General features: G+C 44.4%; 2 protein-coding genes across 2 annotated transcripts; both read right to left on the bottom strand.

The window, feature by feature from the left end:
• Positions 1 to 2,723: 2,723 nt before the first annotated feature.
• Positions 2,724 to 3,944, bottom strand: LOC123076741 (leucine-rich repeat extensin-like protein 3). The gene has a single exon (XM_044498856.1). It carries the CDS (start codon positions 3,716 to 3,718, stop codon positions 3,170 to 3,172), a length of 549 nt encoding a protein of 182 aa, XP_044354791.1. The 5' UTR covers positions 3,719 to 3,944; the 3' UTR covers positions 2,724 to 3,169.
• Positions 3,945 to 5,123: 1,179 nt separating this feature from the next.
• LOC123076740 (uncharacterized) lies at positions 5,124 to 5,948 on the bottom strand. The gene has a single exon (XM_044498855.1). It carries the CDS (start codon positions 5,931 to 5,933, stop codon positions 5,382 to 5,384), a length of 552 nt encoding a protein of 183 aa, XP_044354790.1. The 5' UTR covers positions 5,934 to 5,948; the 3' UTR covers positions 5,124 to 5,381.
• Between the last annotated feature and the right edge of the window lie 15,501 nt (positions 5,949 to 21,449).

Genomic DNA, 21,449 nt, shown 5'->3' with positions numbered 1-21,449 from the left:
GGAGGCAGGGGAGCGGCTTGGACAGGGGCGGCGGCGTCGACGGCGTGCCGGCTGCAGCGCGAAGGCGGGAACTTTACGGGCCTCGGAGATCCCGGCCGGGCCTGTGCGGCCACGGGCCTGGTATGTTCCTGCTATTGCGTCCGGTCAGCTACCGTCTTCGACGGTGGAGGTGGGGCCCTCCCGCGTGCCGACGGTGCTGCTGCCCTAGTCCCGGCTCCTCTCCCTCTTTGTGCGGACCATGCTTCACGGTGCCGTGGTGAGACGGCTTGGGAAGCTTCGTGACCGGGTTGGCGCAGGGTGAGGGTCTGTTTGGTGGCGAGCTCTGGAGTGCCTGAGGTGGAGGTTGGGATCGGGAGAAATCCCTGTTGGCTTGGCCGACACCGACGCGGTGGCGCTTGTGGGTACCGCCTGACCTTCCTGAAGGGCGTCGGGGCTACCCTTCCTCTCTCCTCACAGCGTACCGGGGGAAACCCTTGGCAGCAGCGTCGTCATCGTCGCGTCCCTTCTTGGAGGTGTTGATTGGTACCGGTGCTTCGGAGGCTCGGAGCTTGGTGGGCGATCTCCGGCGGGTGCAGCGGTCACGAGGCTTCTTCGTTTTGTCGATCCGCCGTTGTTGGCATTAGTTTCTCTTGTATTTTCTCTTTCTTTTCTTTTGGATGTGACTGTGCTGCTTTCGCCCCAGCACCTATCGTTGGTTATATCGGTTGGTTGCTTTGTATACAAAGCGGGGGGAAATCCTTTTTCGGTAGAGTGACCAATCCCGGTACAAGGCCCATACCATGGCAGCTGAAACACCAAGTTTAAGTATTCGGTATACCTCCTAGGTTAATTGCTACCACAATCAGTCCAATCCCTGCACTCTTAAGTCTCAACCTGAGGACCGCAACAACAAAAAAAACCTGGTTGCATCCATGCACGACGAGATGTGCCGCCCAAGCTAGCTTGGCACCTAACATGCATTCATCGTCCTTTTTTCTATGCCGGATCACTTGATTGCGTTGTGGTAGGAAATAAAGCGATGCCCGCCTTTGCATGCCAATCTGTTGGCGACGCCACACAATGCATTACTACCCGTCCTCTCCTGCTAAAGGTGGCACGCGCAACAAAAATGTATACGAGCAGCATCTCGAATCGACGACTTTACGCTTTTGTGGAGAAAGAAGGTGAGCAAAAGGGTACCTGGACATTCTTCGCACCTGCTCCGCCACCTCCCGGCCTTGATTGCATTTCGACAAAAAAAGAAAACACGACTACGAAAATCGAAATAACTCGTCACATGGACAACGGGGAGTTCCAAATATCTAAAAAAAAATCTACTCCCTCCGTAAATTAATATAGGAGCGTTTAGATCACTAGTTTGCAGAGGAAGTACTATGCAAACCTTGGACTAATGAGGTTCGGTATATCTAGGGTTTCTGTGTGTGAGTCTCGTCGTGGCCTCACGCTTCCAACGAGAGGATTGTGGCAAGATGGGTGGTAATTAAGACGGTGCCATGTAATGCAAAGATGTCAACTACTCCCTCCATGCTAAAATGTAAGACGATCTTTGATGCATTTTGGAAAAAGACGCTTTTTGACACATTTTGGGACAGAGGGGATACATATCTACCGTCTTGCACCTCGACTCTGCTCCATACACCCAGTTAAACAAAACACTGCAGGAGACCAAACACGCACAACTTGGACTAATAATTGGTGATTAGTCAAAGAGAGTACGTACACAACAAGTACGCCAAAGGCGGCAACTTGTGTCGATTATACGCAGAATAAATTAGTCGCTCCACGGTCCAAAAGACTATGCTTCTTTTTCGTCTAGACATAGTGGCATGGCGATGCATGACACGGCCGGGAGCTTGACTTTGCTCCCAGCTCGAACAGCCTCATTTATCACCACTCCTGTCCGTTTCACCTTTTATTACTATCAGGCCCTGCCACGTGTGCATGCATGCATGCCTATGTGTCACCGAAAAGAAAAGAAAACATCACTGCTATGTGCGCAAGTGTGCAGTTCATCGATCCAGCGTGGCAGCTCGATGAGAGTCATGCAAGCTTCCGTCAGTCCGAAGTTCCAATGATATAGTACACTGTACATATTTGCACTGCACACGCATCAATGATTTATTTGCGTTGGGTGCGTATACGATGATGATGCGTGGTCGTCCGACCCCGATCGATCCACCAGCCCACGCACGTACGTTTGCACGCCTGGAGGAATTGAAGACATGGCGGTCGACGGACAGCGACGCCGCAACCACCGATCAATGTACATACCCATCGACCGCGACCCCTTCGTCTCGGACGTCGACACGTTTGCCACGACGCACGGCACGCGCGCGCGCACACACACATTTTCGCACCGCCCGGCACATTGCTTTTCGCCATTGATGATGGCCTAGTTTGGTCTCTCCATCGATCGATCTCGTCGGCCACTGGCTTGTTCATGGATGGATATCCTAGTGCACTTTGGCTGAAGAAAGATCGGATGGCGTGTGCGTGCATGCACCGGCGGCCGGTGCAACGCATGTGCGGGTGCTCAAAGTGTTAACACCTAACACAGAGGTTAGTTAGGTTGCATACATTGATCGGGATAGCAAAAGCAACAATTCAATCAGCACCATGGAGGCATGCATGGGCCATGGTGCATGATCGAGTTGGTGTTCATGGGAGAAACATACCATGTCGATCAAAGAAGATGAGACATGAAACATGGAGTAGAATTCAAGTGTGAGTAATCAGAGACATATATATATATGTATCAGTATCACATAGTCTGATCGATGAACATCCATCTTTTTCCTTCCTTCCTTCCTTCCTATGATTGACCAAAGTGAAAAAACGAGACCCAACTTACGTACATGACAAGAACGGTTCATCTGCCGACGCAGATGAAGGACATGAACATGAACAGCACGAATGAAAACTCAAAAAGAAAAATTATTAACACCGACATCGGCTTGCTTCCCTAACCTTGCTTATTATCAACACGGAATCAACGGAATTTCAATTAAAACGTACGTGCGCCGGCCATGGATGCGCCCGCGCGCGCGCTTGGGTTACCATGGTCGCCACGGCGCTTGGCTCCATGGATCGAGCGGTGCAGCTGCTAGCTCCATGCCTTCAGGCCACGCGTGCGTGTACCTTGGCATGGCGCGATCGGTGCGTCGAACGATCACAAGGCCAGGGCTCCGGCCACCGTCAAAGCCGCGAGGGCCGCCGCGCGCCATGACGCGGAGAGGCCCGGCGCGGCGTTGGGCCGGAACCCGGGGTCCTGCGGGTAGAGCGGGCCGGGCGGGGTGAGGTAGGACGGCATGTTGGGCGGCGTGAACCACCCGGACGGCGTGGGGTTGTACCCGCCCCCGGACGGCGTCGGATTGTACCCGCCGGAGGGCGTCGTCGGGGTGTACCCGCCGGACGGCGTGGACGGCGTGGGGGTGTAGGGCGCGGGCGTGTACCCCTCGGTGGGGGGCGGCGGGCAGTCGGCCGTGGGCGTGGGCGGCGGGTAGACGGCCTCGGGGGGCGGCGGCGAGTACACGGGCGCCGGCGGCGGGTAGTAGACGGGCGGGGGCAGCGCCGGCTCCGGCGGCGGCGGGCTGGAGTAGGTGCACGGGATGCCGCACGGGTTCCCGCACCCGCCCGTGCACTTCTCGCCGCTGTCGTCCGCCGCCGCCACGGTCACCGCGAGGAGCGCCGCCAGCAGCTGCACCGTCCGCCGCGCCATGGCGCCGAAAGCAAGCAAGAAAAGCTCGAGCCTTTCTAGCTGCGCGACTCTCTAGCTTCTTCTTCCTCCTCTCCTTTTTTCAGTGCTCGTGGTTCTCTTCTCTCGGTGGGGAATTTGTGTGGGTTATAATGGTCGGCCTCCCCTGTCCTTGGGTGCTTTAGCGGTTGGCCTTTGTGGAGTGGAGTGGTGCGGTGGAGGCCGGTCGTCGTCCGTCGTCTCGTCTCCTTTTTCCTCTGCTCTCAGCGTGTGCGTATGTATTCTAGCAGGGAGCTACCTAAGCGGCAGAATATTGTTCTGGTGGCAAAGCCAAGCTAAGCATGCTGCATTATACTACTAACTTTTGTCATCATGTCGTGGATGGACCAATGTTTGCGTCCTTGCAGAAAAGGTGACGTGATTCAAACGGCTCCATCTTCTTCTCATAACATGATTATCTCAGTCGAGTCGATTGATCCTACCCTACAGCCCTACTACCACCACCACTGGAAAGAAAGAAGACACATCTTTCTCTGCATCTTTTATTTTCTAGTCGACCGCTGAAAGGGACCGGAATGTTTTTCATTTCTTTGTGTATCTATCTATCTACCTATATATCTATCAGTAGGCACAAATCAATCTGTGCTTGGAATAATCTGAATTTCGAACTGCCGGGTAGATAGATAGAAACTGCTGCTACGTGGTGCTACTTTCTGAATTTATTCTTGTGCGTAGACTATACAAATTTATCCTGCTACTGCCATGTCGGCAATTAGTGGTGCCCTTGTGTTTTTCGTTTGGTGATAGTGAGAGATTTGGTGGAGGCCTTGACGCGTCAGCGCTGCACGCTCTGAAAACGCTCCCACCCACGAGTGATGAGTAGTAAGCCCGTCCATGCCAAATGGCAGTTTCTTAATAACGGGCCTCCCAAATTAACACCAAGGAGTACATGCATGTATGTTCAGTTTTCCTTGTACAGTTCCAATTGCTTTTGTTTTCTCGCAGGAGATTATTACTGTGCAGTGCTGAAACCCCCGCAGTAATCATCTTCATCTTCTGCCGGTTTGTTCCCTGGTGATGGTGAGAGATTTGGATTGGTTGAGGCCCTGACGCTTCAGTGATTCAGGCCAAACGGAAAGGTTTCTTTCTTTCTTGATGTGGCACCTAATTTGCTTTCATGGCAGCATTTGGTATACTCCTATTCAGTTTACACCAACAACTGACGAAGCATGGGCTTGTGCGCTGAAAGACTGTTTGGCCATTGCCATGTCTGACAGCACTACAAGATATGAGAGTGTCCAACAGTGCTGCCAAGAGTTAATAATATTCTTCAGAACATATGCATGTTCCAGACCATGCATCTGGACATCTGATAAAGCACCAATCATAGAGAGATCCGAATGGAACTCCATGTGTATTATCAGGTCTGACAGCGAAAAGGTGAAGTTATGGCCTCCATGAACGAACTAATCAATCAGAGCAACAAGAACATGATGCAGAAAGGTGGAACCCAACCAATCCTTCTTAGATTGTTCGTTCATATTATCCTACTGAATTGAAACCAAGACCTAGAATTACATACATAAGTAGAGTATATCATATAGATTTGGACATCCCTGATGAGCTCGCACCTACATCCATCCATCAATCTACAGGAGTGGACGAGCGAGCCAGAGACAGAGGGTCACTAGTGCAGGAGGAGCAAGAGAGCAGAGCACGCGGCGGCCACCGCCAGCCGCGTCGCCGTGCTACCGGGGCACGAGGCCGCCGCCGCGAGGAACCCCGCGTCCTGAGGGAACCCCGACCCCGACCTCGGCGCCGCCGGCGGCTGCTGCTCCCAGGGGAAGGGCCCGACCGCCGCTGGCCGCTGCGGGCAGAAGGGGAACTGCGTGGGCGACGTCGTCCCCGGGACGGGGCACGGCGGCACGCACTGCGGGCCCGTGCACAGGCACACCGTGCCGTTGCCGCCGTCCGCCAGCGCGCCGGCCGCCGACCACCACAGGAACACGGCCGCGACGAGCAGGGCCGCCGGCCCCGGAGACGGCATCCTCAGTCGATCGCTGCCGGCCGCCGCTTCCTCTGGATCTTCTTTTTCGGCGGTGGTGGAGGTGGGTGGGTGGGGCGAGGCCGCACCGCTGTAGCGATGAGTGTGCTGCGGCTGGAGGCGGGCGTCCCTACCCCGGCATGACCGATTGGTTAAGTAGCGGTGGAGATAGGGACGTGACGTACTCCCGTCCATGGCTACGGTGAAACCACCGCGACCGGATTACGGCGGTGACGATCGCCATTAGCGACGGGTTTGGGGTGATGCGGGTTTCCAATTAAGCTCGGGTCAGGTCGAGACGTTGCGATCGGTCCTCGCGTCGGTGCCGCGTCACGCGGCGAGCAAGCACCGGCACGGAAGGTGAAAGACGAGACCTTTGCGCAGCTAGGCTAGTGGTGACAAGTGACAGATCTATCAGCAATCATCTCATCATCATGGATGTACTAATAATGTTTTAAATAACGAGCTATTCGTGAAGACGATCGTTTGACGGCACCCTACTGAAAAGACTATAGCGGGCTATTTAAAACTAGGTGTACTAGTAAGTATCTGGTCAGTTACAATACAGGAAGTGGTGTTGCGTGTTGCTTCACTGCTCAGCCATCCTTGTTGAAGCAGCAAGCAAGGTCCCTTTCCGAATCATGGCATCTCGATCATCCTGCCTGCCTGAAATCGTGCATGCGGCTTACTTACTTACTGCAGGTACGAGTTTGGAGCCAGCGTTTTGCAACATGGACGGTACTCCACTGCGGTGGAGAGAGCAGGGCAGGGCAGGGCAGGATGGGGACTGCCCACCGAATCCCACGACTGTTTTGGCTTCATCCTCATTTTGGAGGCTGGGAGTAGGAAATAAAGCCAAGTGGGCAGCAACAACAACCTCCTCCACTCCAGCAAGCATTTTGCGGTGTGCTGACCCTATCCTTCCTTCCTTCCTTGCTCTCCACTCTACAGGATACATACATACATACATACATACATACATACATACATACATACAACTTTGTATGTAGCGGGTGCATGATGGATGGTGTGGTGGGTGCCCCTTGTCTTCACTTCTTCCCCCGCAAACAACATGATTTCCTCTTCTTCTTCTTCTTCTTCTTTTTTTACCTTATTCAAGAGTACCCCTACTTCTCAATTCGCATGGTGCTCCCTGTAGAGTGGACATACATACATACATACATTGTGAGTTGTATATTCATTGGGATCATTTTTTAGCCATGAGTTGTCATTTATATAAGCCTATATGTCTCATTCATAGCCCATGCTTTATGGAGATTATGATTTATGTAGCATTAAACATCTGAAAGGAACAAAAGGATTCATTTTCAAGGCCAGATCAATCTTCCATGTGTTGTAAAGTTTGGTTACAAAGTGATGTTCAACTTCATAGATTTCCCGTGAAGCCAGACCTAGTTCAATCCCTGATTGATTCATTTTTGCAGTTTGTTTGTCTAATTCTTTGTGATTTTTCTTTTCCTTTTCCTGTCCGCTTCAGGATATATTGTGAAGCCTCCTTTCTTACTCTATGAAGTAGGGGACCCCCAGTGTATTACGAAAAGAAGATAATTATTAGACATATACATTAATGTAGAACCTTCTATTAAGATTTTTTCCAGAATCTAAAATGGACACAAAAACATAGAAAAGATATGGTACATCTAAGTGGTACAAATTTTCATTTCAGTGTTGTCAGTTTTTAATTAGTTTTCCTTAGGTTTAGATGAAATTAAATTTAACAAAACGTCCCAAAATATTTTTTTAAATAGCATAACTTTCACGAGTTATACTTTTGGAATTATGTATTTGTAAACATAGACCCTTTAATTGCACACTAATGAATTTTGGATTATGATACTACCAACACAGTTATATGATTAATATTATTGGACATGACAAAAATAAATGTTAGTTGGCATTGCATGTAAATACTATATTATTTTAAAATACTTAAGATGTACTGATAACTTGAATGTTAAAAATGTAAAAATATTTAGTATAATTATGTGGTGGTCATTTATTGTTAGATAATACTCACGTTGCATAAGGACCGAGAGTCATCATCGGCACCCATAAATAACCAATGTTGAATGCTAATGTTACTTTATTTATATAGGTTTTTGCTCCAACGAGTCTTTGAAGTTGTCATTATATTTTACAAACGATTCTTGACAACTTTGAATCGATTCAATGTTTACTTATTTCTTATCTACTGTGTTGCTGACTTGCTATTTTTCTCTTATCATAAAAAAATGCATCGCCGAATCTATCCAATTTCTCGATCAATAAATCAATTCATAACAAGCAATGCAACATGTATTTCTTACTAATAACTGAAACAACAACATATGTATAAAGAAAAATAAAATCAAACCATGCACTATTATTGATAAAAAAGGATGAGTAAATTTAGTTCTTTACTTGTGCAGGTTCAGTATGTTGAGATTTTTGCGCAATTTATTTGGGCATTTCTATTGGTTCTCCCATATGTCCAACAACCTTATGACTTTTATTGGCTACATTTTATAACAATTTCCTTTTGAGTTTTTTGTCTCATAAGTTTCTATAGGTGGTTTTATCTTAGCTTTTTTTGTTTGCACACTTAACCGTTATCAACATAAAGTTTGGGAATAAAGTGGAGGAGAAATGGTGTTTGTATTTTTGATATATTAAATGGGGTATCCTAAAGATGATCCCACATGAAGAAGCCACCACACCGATCTCACCTCCAAGGTTTATTTAATATACAACTTCAATCATCCTCTACGCTACCCAGAAGCCATCTATAAGGGGTGATCAAAGAAAGTACAAGGGGAGGGTGCCACCATGCTAGTTTGACTGTCGGGTTGGCTCTTTCGTTTCCACCTCTAGCATCTCGCATTTAAAACCATGCCTCGTCTTCCTCCCACATTTGTAATTCATTTGTATTTGTGTCTTGAGTGAAATACTTGGTTGAGTAATTGTGTATTGTAGGTACTGGATGAGCCATTATACAATATTTGAATGCATTTGTTTATCTCTAGTTTTGATATCTTAGCAATTTGGAGGTGTGTGATGCACATTTTAGATTAAAGACTTCTAGCCCCGAGGTCGCAACTAAGGAGATTGATGGGTGTGTGAACCTTTGGACCACAATATGTTATTTTTAATCGCTCAAATGATAATAACAATGAGTTGGTATCGTGCATATGATGGGTGTGACAGTTGTTAGAAGTATAATTGTGCAGAGATAAGGACATAGAGATTGAATAGTTCAAATATATGACGAATTGTATTTTACTCCAAGTCTCGCCTCATGATGTACTCTATATAATCCCCCACGGTGGTAATCACAATTTGCCTAACCAATAATGGTTGTGGATTACAACGGTGACATCGCCATTAGTGGCCGGTTTGGGGTCATGCGAGTTTCCAGTTAAGCTTGCATCAGGTAGACCCTGGTGTCCATGCCACGTCACGCAGCAATGGTACAAAAAACTTTCTCGGAGGTGAAAGATGAGACCTTTGAGCTACCATCACTGACAGGGTGACAACTACAACAGTGACATCCATCCATGGAAATGGAAAGTAAGTTTATTATAGCATCTTTTGCTCAAATGTTCAAGGATTTGTTCAAAAGAAAACTGGACGCTGATTGCACAGGAATGAAGGATAAGAGTCAGGGATGCAACCTGTTTATATCCCCTCAGTCTTGTCCATTGTTGCCACACCTAGAATCCAAGTCTTCCTTTGGCTTTTGTCACACAACAAGCTAATGACCAAGGATAACCTTCTTAAGAGAGAAATTGAAAAACCTCCAGAGTGTGTTTATTGCTTGGAACATGAATTCATATATCACCATTTCTTTGGTTGTGTTGTAGCTAAGCAAATCCAGAATACTATTTCCAACTTCTTTTGTGAACTAGGAGCCAACTATTTGTCAATTTCCAGATTCTAGCATGCACATAAAAACATATGGTTATGAACTATGTATGTGCATGTGTGTCGTGGTGCATCTGGAAGTATAAAAACTCCATGGGTTTTGGCAATATTGTCTGGTCTGATTTGAAACAGATCTGGTGGCTGATCCATCTGACAATGAAAAAAATGGATGATTCTCTTCAAAGGAAGAGCATTGGAGGAAATGAGAGTAATCTCTTCACATGTTTCTCTTGTCCTCAGGTCGCCATTCATGCTGGCAGTGGGGTAGAGGTTTTTGACTTACACACTGGAGGTGTCTTTAATTACTTCTTAGTCATGAGCTCATGATTCACTTGCCCAGAAGTCACTGGAGGATGGCCTGAAGATCTCAAGTGCCGTTGATTCTTTCCATACCGAGTCGTCGCCTCCAGGGAGCCCTGAGATAATGCTCAAACAACCTGAAGCTCCCAGTCCTGTCACCCCTCTAGACCTGCCCCTCTTGCCTATGCAGCCGTTGAAGAAGATCGATGAAGAGTGAGCTCCTGAACCAACTTCAAGCTGTGAGATTGGAGCTGGCTACATGTGACAGGGAGGTGACAATACTTACGTAGAAGAGCGTAGAAGAGGCTCCCTCTGTAGATGGCGTCTGTGACATGCAACGAGCAAAGCAAAAAAAAAGTGTAAAAAATGGGATCGGGAGGGCCTTGAGCCTTCCTTATAGTCTAGAAAAAGAAGGAAAAAGTTGACGTGTATAGGAATGGCAAGTCAACGTGTCAAGGGTTTGCTTAACTGAACTGAACTTCTGGAGTGTGCTGGAGAAGCTAGTTAGTTAGTTACATGTACTACCATCGTGTACCAAACGCCAGTACAATATATCTTCAGCTAATGAACTGCGAAAAGGAAAGCAACAGCTACTAGTTGTAGTAGTACCATGCTTCTTCTGTCAGTTAATGTCATGGACAGATCAGTTGACAGTTAAGTAAGTAAAGTGAGGGAGTGACAAGTCTGTCAGCATTGTCTGTCAGGTAAGTAACCTCTCAATCATCTCATCGGATGTACTGCTATCAGGTCAGTTACAATACAGGAATTGATGTTGCCTTTTGCTTCACTACTGCTCAACCATCCTTCGATCTTGAGGTAGCAAAGCAAGGTCTGATAATCCCCAAGTGTAGGGAATCATCGTAGCAATTTACAAAGGTGGAAGTGATAAGTATGGAGTGTGAAAGTGCGTTATATCGACTAGAGGGGGGTGAATAGGCAATTTTTATGAATTCTTCATTGAGGAATTTGCCAGTGAGGAAATTCCTTAGCGAAGAACTACTTGCAGCGGAATAAGTACTCAAAAGTATGCATAGCAGAACACAAGCATGGTCATCATGATGAAATGAAGACAAGCACAGAGTACAGAAAGCGTAAACACAGGATAACACAGGATGAAGACAAACAGACTGAAGAAATTGAACTGAGGAAATTGAGAAAGTCTTCAGTCAAAGTCTTCAAACACAGATATGAATAAGTGCACAACACAGTTATGAGGAAATGAAAGAGTTGAGGAAATAGAACCAGTAAGGTTGGTGAAGACAATGATTTGGTAGACCAGTTCCAACTGCTGTCTCAGTTGTACATCTGGCGTCAACGTCATCGTCCTTCATCCAAAACATGGTCAAGGTTGCACATTGGCGTCAACGTCATCACTTTTCACCGAGCAAGTGACTCGCCAAACAACCGTCGACAAAATCCACTTAACAATCAGCCACACTAAAAATCATGCCAAGCAACCAGACACACGTGTCGACGACAGCGTAGCTCAGATTCTGATAGCTACGAAGGAGGGATGCTCAAGGTTGGCACCATGAAAGATCGCGGAAACGAACACTCGGCGCCACCCAGACCTCGCAGCCGCAACTCCGACGTGGCAACAACAAACAACTGAGGCAGTCTTAGCCCATGCTTATATGATATGTTTTGTTCTAATGTCTTCTTGTGTGGCTCTGCTACTTGTTGTTGGGATTTCTTGCATATTCATTGGGACCATCTTCGAACCATTAGATGTCATTTATACAAGCCTACACATCTCATTCTTAGCCCATACTTTATGGAGATTGTGATTTGTGTAGCATTAAACATCTGGAATGAACACAATAATTTCGTTTTCAAGGCAAAGATCCATCTCCCCTGCGCTGTAGGTCTGGTTGCAAAGTTATCCTCAACTTCATAGATTTCCAGTGAAGCCAGGCCTAGTTCAATCCCCGATTGATTCTGTGTTGCCGTTATTTGTCTAATTCTCCGTAATTTTCCTTTTCCTTTTAATGACCACTTAATGTAAATATTGTGAAGCCTCCTTTCTTACTATGTAAAGTAGGGGACCCCGACCGTACTACGAAAAATATTTTTCATTAGACATATACATTAATGTAGAACCATCTGCTAAGATTTTTTCAAAAATTAAAATGGACACAAAAACTTATAAAGATATGGTTCATCTAGGTGGCACAAATTAGCATTACAATGTTGTCAATTTTGTATTTATTTCTCTTAGATTTAGATGAAATTCAGTGTAGCAAATTGTCCCAAACTATTTTTGTAAATATCATAACTTTGTTGAGTTCTACTTTTGAAATGGTGTATTGGTAAGTATAGATTCTTTAATTGTGCAGTAGTGACTTTTGGGGTGAAGATCGCCATTAGTGACGGGTTTGGGGTGATGCGAGTTTCCAATTAAGCTCCGGTCAGGTTGAGACGTTGCGATCGGGCCGGGCGTCGGTGCCGCGTCACGCGGCGAGCGAGCAACGGTACAACAGACTTTCCGAGAGGTGAAAGATGAGACCTATGAGCAGCTACCTAGTGACAAGTGACAGCCGCAAAGTGGCATCCATCCATGGAAACGGAAGGTAAGTTGCGGCATCATTTTCAGCACCAATGGTCAAGCATTTGGTGTTGAAACGAAAAGGAATCCGGACGCTGATTGCAAGAGAGAAAGGGGAAGTCGACGCTGGCCATGGAGGTCAACGGTTGAAGCTTCTGCTTCACTGAACTGAACCACTGACTGAAGTGTGCTGGAGACGTGAGTTAGTTAATTACAGGTGGTGCTGTCTACCCTACCAGACGGCAGTACATCTCCAGTCAATGTCAGTATACATCGATGATGGATCACTTCACTTGACAGGTATGTAAGTAAGTAACGTGATGTCTACCCTGTCTGTCAGCACTGTCCAGTAACCTCTCAATCATCTCATCTGTGGATACACTACTATCAGGTCAGTTAGCTTAGAACACAGGAACTGTTCCTACCTTTAGCTTCTTGAAGCAGCAAGCAAGGTCCCTTTCCGAATCATTTCGTCCAGGATTCCCCGGCCTGAAATTCATGCATGCGGCTTACTTACTGTAGGCAGGAGTTTGGAGCGTTTTGCTAGCTAGATGAACGGTACAGCGGTGGAGAGAGCAGGGCAGGGTAGGATGGGGACTGCCCACCAAACCCGACGACTGTTTTGGCTTGATCCTGATTGCAGGCTAGGATATAAAGCCAAGTGGGCAACAACAACAACCACCTCCACTCCACTCCACTGGAAGCCAAGTAGCCAACAAGCATTTCTGGTGTGGTGATCCTATCGTTCCTTCCTTGCTCTCCAGGATAGATGTGCAGATGTATGTAGCGTGTTCATGTTCATGAAGATGTGCAGATCTGGTGTGGTGGGTGTCCCTCATCTCCACTTCTTCCCTCACAAACAATTTTCCTTTACTTTTTGCCTTATTCAGCACTACTTCTTCTTCTCAATTCGCATGATGTTGTACATACCCGTGGATAAACACGGTGAGGTGGGGATGCCTTCTCTGAATCCCCACATATTACAACCGTTGATGTGAACATGAAACAGAAAGAAACTGTATCTGTCAGTCAGTCGATTTTGTGTGTCAGCTGGCTTTGTTGTGACGTGAACAAATACAACATACCAATAGTTAGAATCGCGTAGCTGCGTGCCCCTTTTTCTGACTAGCTTCTTGTGAAAAGCATTTCAGGCACGAGCACACCCGATGAACTCAGAAACCCACTATGGAATCAATCAACCCATGGCAACCGAGTGCTCTGCTCTCCAAGCTCTGCGGAGGTGTTTTTACATTAAAATCCCCAAACGATTTCTTTTTGCTCAAAGAACGAATCAGACCCCTTGTCGAAGCCCTTTATGATATATAACCCTGGATCGAGTCAGATTTGGGGCGGCTGAACCCACTTAAGCTGAAGTCTTAGTAGATGGGAACGACAGAACCTATGATTCCATAGGATTTTATTGAAAAGAATCCTAACACTTCATTGGGTGGGATGGCGGAACAAACCAAAAAAATTGTCTTATTTGGTAAGTTTATAAATTAACAAATAAGACATGAAAGAGTAAATATTCGCCCGCGAAATTCTTATTGAATTAGAATACTTTACCGGGACTCAAAAGAATTTGGCGAAGTGTTTGTTCCTGAACGAGGGAAGTGGAAAGACAAAGAGGGATAGGGAGCTCGCCTCCTTCTTTTTTGTAATCGCCGAAATTGTACGACGACCCTTCTTGTTCCAGGCATACGACCCTTAGACGTGACGGTGTCACTTTTCCAGCCCGGTAAAGTGACAGTTATATAAATAAGAATAAGAAAGAGAAGCGTGGTGTTGTCGTGTTGTCAGAAATCAAATTATCGTAAATAGATAGTACGGTTTAAAATTGGGAGAAGAATAATAGAAATAAAACGAAAAATAAATAAAAATAGACAAATAGAAAATAATAATAAAATCGTATATATAAGGAAACTTAATACAAAGTGCAAATAGAAAGCAGTAAACCTGCTAGTGGAGAAGAGCCATCGAACCATATTTGTCATTTTTTATTTTCGAAATGAGACTATCTATTCTGACAAGCGGGACTGAACTAGTACGAAAATTGACCCTTAGGTTTGTCTTGGTCAACGGGACCGCATAACGATTATGCTTTGAAAACGGCTCTGGGTCCGTCAGGATTATGAGAAGTTGTACTCAGTAGGGCTCTTTTGGAGAAGTTGAGTAGCACCCTCGTATTCTAGTTTGTGAGTAATCTGAAAAGGAAAGGCTGCTAGAGAGCAGGTCGAATAGTTAAAGAAGGGGATGGCTAATTCCAAGAATAGAGTAGCATTCTCAAGCACTACCCTCCGTTCTTTTTCAGTCCAAACAGTCAATCTACCAGCAGCAGAGGCTGCACAGAGGTAGATGTGTGTTAAGATGAGGGGGCCAATGCCCCCCCCCCCCCCGCCCCCCACACACACACATGAATCTCTACTCGTATAAAGTCTGAGTATTCGTTCGTTCACTCCTCCCCGGGACGCACCATGCCATGTGTCGTGTGCCAGTTGAGCAAGGGGCCATGGGAAGTTGCGCCGGCCGGATGGCGACGTGCATGCGTGAGGCTGGTCATAGTGGGGAGTAACATATACTAGTATCATGCATATGATACTAGTGTATGATACTACATTCATAGTGCATAGTATCATAAAGTAGTATCATAGGTGGTCTCATTTATTGCCATGCATGACACATAGTAGCATAACATTTATTATGTTATGGTATCTACCTATGTTACTATGACCCTCTCTTTCTTCTTTAATTTTCTGCCACGTAAGTATGTTTGCGAGTTCCAAGTATATGATACTAGTTATGTTACCCCCACTATGGCTAGCCTGAGAGCTACGCCTCTTGCTGTCGGTGCCGCGTCACGCTGCAACGGTAGAAAAGACTTTTCTCGGAGGTGAAAGAAGAGACCTTTGAGCAGCTACCTAGTGACAAGTGACAGCTACAATGGTGACACCCATCCATGGAAATGGAAGGTAAGTCGCAGAATCTTTTTCAGCACAAATAGTCAAGATTTTGTTGAAAAAAAGAAGAGAAATGTTGACGCTGGCAACCGGAAGTCGGCGGATCAACTGTTTGCTTCACTGAACTGAACCTCTGGAGTGTGGTGGAGAAGCCAGTTAGTTAATTACAGGTACTGCCGTGTACCAATTAAACGTCAGTACGTTAATCTTCAGCTAATGAACTGCGAAATCGAAAGCAGCAGCTAGTTAATGTCAGTATACATGGATGATGGATCACTTAGACAGGAAAGTAAGTACGTAAAGGGGGGTAGTGACAAGTGTGTCAACACTGTCCAGTAACCTCTCAATCATCTCTCATCTGTGGATATACTACTGACTCTCTGGTCAGTTACAATACAGCATAGGAACCGCTGTCGCCTGTTGCTTCACTACTGCTGGATCATCCTTCTTGAAGCAGCAAGCAAGGTCCCTTTCCGAATCATGGCATCTCGATCATCCTGCCTGCCTGAAATCATGCATGCGGCTTACTTCCTGTAGGCACGAGTTTGGAGTGCAGGATGGGGACTGCCCACCAAATCTGACGACTGTTTTGCCTTGATCCTCATCGCAGGGTAGGAGTAGGGAATAAAGCCAAGTGGGCAACAACCGCCTCCACTATACTGGAAGCCAACAAGCATTTGTGGTGTGGTGACTACAATACAATCACTACATACATCTCTGTATGTATGCATGTATGTAGCGTGTGCATGAAGATGTGCAGATGTGCTGGGTGTCTCTTATCTTCACTTCTTCCCTCACAAACAACATGATCTCCTCTACCTTTTGCCTCATTCAGTGTGTATGATGATGCACAACATACCCTTGGATAAAAACGGTGGGGATGCCTTCCCTGAATCCTCACAACCAGATTACAACCGTTGATGTAAACATGAAACGGAAAGAAACTGTTTTTGTGCCAGTCTTATTCAGTATCTGTCAGTCAGTCTTTCTGGTTTTTAACTACCTGACGATTGACATGGAACAAGAACAACAAAGAGGTAGTAAAGTCAGAAAAAAAAATACATGGAGGTGACTGCACATCACACCACACGTTGTTGTCATGTGACGATCGGTTAAAGGGTTTACCATCAGCTGAACTGATGCATGTCGACCGGTCTGATTTCCTCCCTCCTCAACTTCTTCTTGCACACCAACTTTCCGTGCATGCGCATCCCTGATGCACCAACTCTCTCACAGACATTTCAGAGGAGTTTATCTCCTCTTTCCAGATGCCTTCCAGTGCTACGTTCCTACTAGAGTACTTCCCATGGTCGTGAATGTCGGTTATGGCGTCGCATCGCGAAAAGAAGAGATGGGCCGGGTGTTGAAAGACTCCCTAAGACGACTCCAGGAACAGGCACGAAAATTCTACTCCTGGCATGTTCCTGCAGTCAATCCAGAGAGTTGAACGTACTTCTTCAAGTGGAGTAGTATATACTCCCTCGGTGTCAAAAAAATGTCTTACATTTTGATACGGAGGGGCTATCTTTTGTTTTGCAGGAATTCGGAGACTAACCACTAAACTTTGTTAAACAAAGCAAAATACTTAATTAATGAAGTATAAGGGAGTTGCCCACTTAATTACCAGAAAACTGGCGAAAACCATGGGAACCCACTAATCAGACGCACAACACATACATGTGAAAAAAACATTGTCCTTCGAACTAAAAAAACATGGTCGAGGTTGCACATTGACGTTATCGTCATCACTTTCATCGAGCAAGCGACTCCGACTCCTACCAAAAACTGCCGAAAAAGTCCAGACAACAAAGGTCACGGTCAACCGCACGAAACGCCATGCTAATAAACCAACCACACGCGTCGACGACAGTGCAACTCATATTCTGATGGCAAGCTATGAAGGAGGGATGCGCAAGGCTGGCGCCACGAAAGATCATAGAATGGGTCACCCGTTTCCTAGATCGTCAACACCCGGACCCGCCGCCACAACTCTTACTTCACAACTAGAGACAACCAAGGCTTATGTGCTATTCTGTTATAATGTCTTGTTGTGCAGCTTTGCTACTCGCTGTGGGGCCTTCTTGCATATTCATGGGGATTATCTTTGAGCCATTAGTTGTCATTTATACAGATCTTAAACATCTGGAAGGAACGCGGCGATTTCATTTTCTAGGCCAAGATCCATCTTCCCGGAGCTGTAAAGTTTGGTTACAAAGTGATCTTTAACTTCATAGATTTCCTGTGAAGTTGGACCTAGCTCAATCCCTGATTGATTCGTTGTTGCAGTTGTTTTTCTAATTCTTTGTATTTTTCTTTTCCTTTTCCTGATCGCTTCATGTAAATATTTTGAAGCCTACTCTCTTACTCTAAAAGTATGGGACCCCACCTAATTATGCCAAAAATACTCCCTCCGGTTCTTTTTAGATTTGTCCGAAGTCAATGCCTTTGAAGTTTCACCATGTTTATACAAGAAATTATTAACATTCATGTTACAAAATCAATATCATTAGATCCATCATAGAATATATTTTCATATTATATTTATTTGATATAGTAAATATTGATAATTTTTAATATAAATTTGGTCAAAGTTTATGACATTTGACTTCTGAGAAATCTAATATGCAGAGTAAAAAGGACCGGAGGGAGTAATAATTATGAGACATATACATTGATGTAGAACCCTCCATTGAGATTATTCCAAAATCTAGAATGGACACAAAATATATAAAGATATGGTACATCTAAGTGGTACAAACTAGGATTACAAATGTTGTCAATTTTGTATTTTTCTTCTTAGATTTAGATGGAATTCAGTTTAGCAAAATGTCCCAAACTATGTTTTAAATAGCATAACTTTCACGAGTTCTACTTTTAAAATGGTGTATTTGTAAACATATATTGTATAATTGCATGACAGTGAACTTTGGATTATGGTACCGCCAAGACAGTTATATGGTTAATATTGTTAGATACAAAAAAATAATAATAATTGGCATTATATATAAAGACTATAAATTCTAAAACTACTTCAGATTTAGTTATACATTGAATGTTAAAAAAATGTGTAGTATAAACATGTGATAGTCACCTTAAGTAAGAGTCTTAATCAACATTGTTTGATCAATAACCTTTTGATGAGAAAAATAATGCAACAAGCACAATATATTTGACAAATGCGATGCACAGATTAAACATGTATCGTAGACCGCATACCCCTGCCCTTGCCCGTGCAACAGATCCACGAGATCCAACAGGTACTGACCACCCTCTTGCTTGTTCTCCTCTTGCTGCTGCCCTTGCCCATGGTCGTGCTCCTCCTGCTACCAGTGGCGTAGCAAGGATTTTTTTATCAGGGTGGTCCAAGTGATATATAAAATATACATCACAAATATAACATACCAACATACTAGTAGAGGCAGAGGTATGTGTTAAGATGAGGGAGCCACCCCCCCCCCCCCCTAAATCAATGGAAGGGCTTGGATGGATTTTTTAGCCTCCCCCCCCCCCCCCCCCCCAAACACTCATGGTTTGTCTTTTGCCCTTTGCAAGAAGTTAATTAATTTGAAAATAATTTTTCCAAAAGTTCACAAATCTGAAAAATAGTTGATGGAAAAATAAAAAGGAAGGAAAAGCAAAAAAAAAGCTAGAAAAACTCATCACAAAAAAACATAAAGAAACCAGCCAAAAAATGATGGAAGGTTCCCAAAACTGATCCAAAAAAGAATGTTGGTATGGCCGGCCAGCTAACTCCCTAGCGTTGGAAGGTTGTGAGCTACGAACCATTATCGAAGTATTCGGCGGATTAATTGCCAAATACCAGCCCCCAGATGCACTTTCGCGAGGGCACGATCCGTATGGGCCAGCCCATTCGGCGCTGCTAAAGCAAGCCTCTACTAAAATCCCAAAAAAGATGCTCTATCAAAGAATCGGACTCACAACCCCACGCTAGAGACTAGGGGTTCCTTACCACTTGAGCCACTTAGTGTTAGTGATTAATAGGCCACAAGAACATTTAGAACTAAATGGAGCCCCGGATCGAAAAAATTGTTTTTTTACCATTTCTTGCAAAATTGTGAACACTTTTTCCTTTTGAAAAGCAAATATAGTTTGAATTATGAACTAATTTCAAAATTCCAAAAAAAGTAAAATGTTAATTTGAAAAAAACTGAGCAAATGAATAATAAAATCAATTTGTTTTAAAAAATATGAGCATTTCTTGAAATTGTGAAGAAATCTCAAACGAGAACATTTCTTAAACCATGAACAAAATTTGAAAACACGACATTTTTTGAATATGTCAATTTTTTAAACGAGAATATGTTTTGAAACTCTAAACAAAATTTGAAAATACAAACATTTTTCAAATTTGGCGAATATTTTGGAATTACAAAAAAGTTCTAAGAAATCACGGACATTTTCAAACTTTGTGAGAACAAAATACTGAAAAAAGAAAAATGGCAGAAAACGAACAAGAAAAACATGAACAAATTTGGAAAAACATTACATTTTCTAAAACACGAACAATTTTTTGAAAAATATGAAGTTTTTGAAATTCTCAACTTTTATTTGAATAGTGAAGAAATTTTTGAAATATGTACACAATTTTTGAAATCTGGAACTATATTTGGAATTTGGAATTGTTAAATTGAAATGAATATCAAAATTCTGTATTAAAAATTTGTTCAGAAACAAAATGAATAAAAAGGGAAGAAAAAACCGGAAAGGAAAAATCAATCAACCCCCCCCCCCCCAAAAAAAGAATGAAAGAACCAGAAAAGAAAAACAACAACAAAATGAACTAGCGAACTGCAGCACGCTCTACCACATACTGGGTCGGCCTACCCTTGGGCGAAGCTAGTTATATTTGCTGCCCGATCTGCCGGATTTACGGGTCTTTTACTACAAAAGAAAAGAGACAGTAAATGTTGCTGGGCCATAGCAGATTAATTTATGTAATGTTGTAAAGTGTAAAACGATATGAAGCAAGGAAACAAAGAGGACATTTGGGCCAAAATGGTCCCACTTCTAGCCCATGGCCACCCATCCCCTCTCCTGCGAGACAAAACCCTAGTGATGCCCAACCATTTGGTCAATTGTACATTAAATATGGCCTAATATTTTATAAAATTGATTTGGTCCAATTTTGGAACAAATATTTGGTAGGTCCTTCACAAAAAAACATTTTGGGCACTCAAAAAATGGAAAATGAAAGCTATGAACCTTCATACATGATACCTCATTTTTTAGAACACTTTTTATAGATATTTGTCGTATTCCAAGTTTGTTATTTTTCATGGAAAGTAGGCCACATATAATGAGACAATGCGAAGGTTTCCGATTTTTTTTGTTTTGTTTTATGAAGCAGTTGTAGTTCAAATTTGACCCATTTCCTGTTAAATCGGGTGAAATTTGTCTTTTTGACGACATGTGGATCGAAAGCATTTGACATGCAACCATTTGGTCAATTGTACATAAAATGTGGTCTAATATTTTTGGAAAATGGATCGGTCCAATTTTGTAACAAATATTTGGTACGTTCTTCACAAAAAAAACCATTGCTGGCACTCTGAAAATAGAAAATAATGTTTTTGTCCTACAAAATGAAAAAAACCCCAAAATCAACATTGCTTGCCATCCTAAGATGTACACATGTGCACAATATTGAGTCATTTGAACAGAATATAATAGGTAATTTGTTGAGTGTTTACCCGGAATTAGAGGGTACAAAATATATAAGAGAAACAAAAGAAAAAAGCACAGTTACATAAGCTTAATTCTCATTGGTGGAATTATTGTGGCATGGATCGATGACATGGCAAACACAGCAATCCCACATCCATCCATCCATCCATCATCCCTCCCCACCCCCCGATCAGGCTCCTCACCCCACCCCCCGATCGAGCTCCAGCCCATTTGGCAAGCGCTACCGCCAAGCTTTCTTCCCCAAATGCCGCTCATTGCCGCTCCTCTTCCCCCTGGACCCCC

This window comes from Triticum aestivum, chromosome 3D, assembly GCF_018294505.1.
Source record: "Triticum aestivum cultivar Chinese Spring chromosome 3D, IWGSC CS RefSeq v2.1, whole genome shotgun sequence".
Classification (NCBI taxonomy): Eukaryota; Viridiplantae; Streptophyta; class Magnoliopsida; order Poales; family Poaceae; genus Triticum; species Triticum aestivum.
This window is presented reverse-complemented; position numbering and strand designations above follow the sequence as displayed.

What these genes read in the sequence shown, in the direction of transcription:
- LOC123076741 (XM_044498856.1), bottom strand. Translation starts at nt 3,718, where the DNA reads ATGGCGCGGCGGACGGTGCAGCTGCTGGCGGCGCTCCTCGCGGTGACC.
- LOC123076740 (XM_044498855.1), bottom strand. Translation starts at nt 5,933, where the DNA reads ATGGACGGGAGTACGTCACGTCCCTATCTCCACCGCTACTTAACCAAT.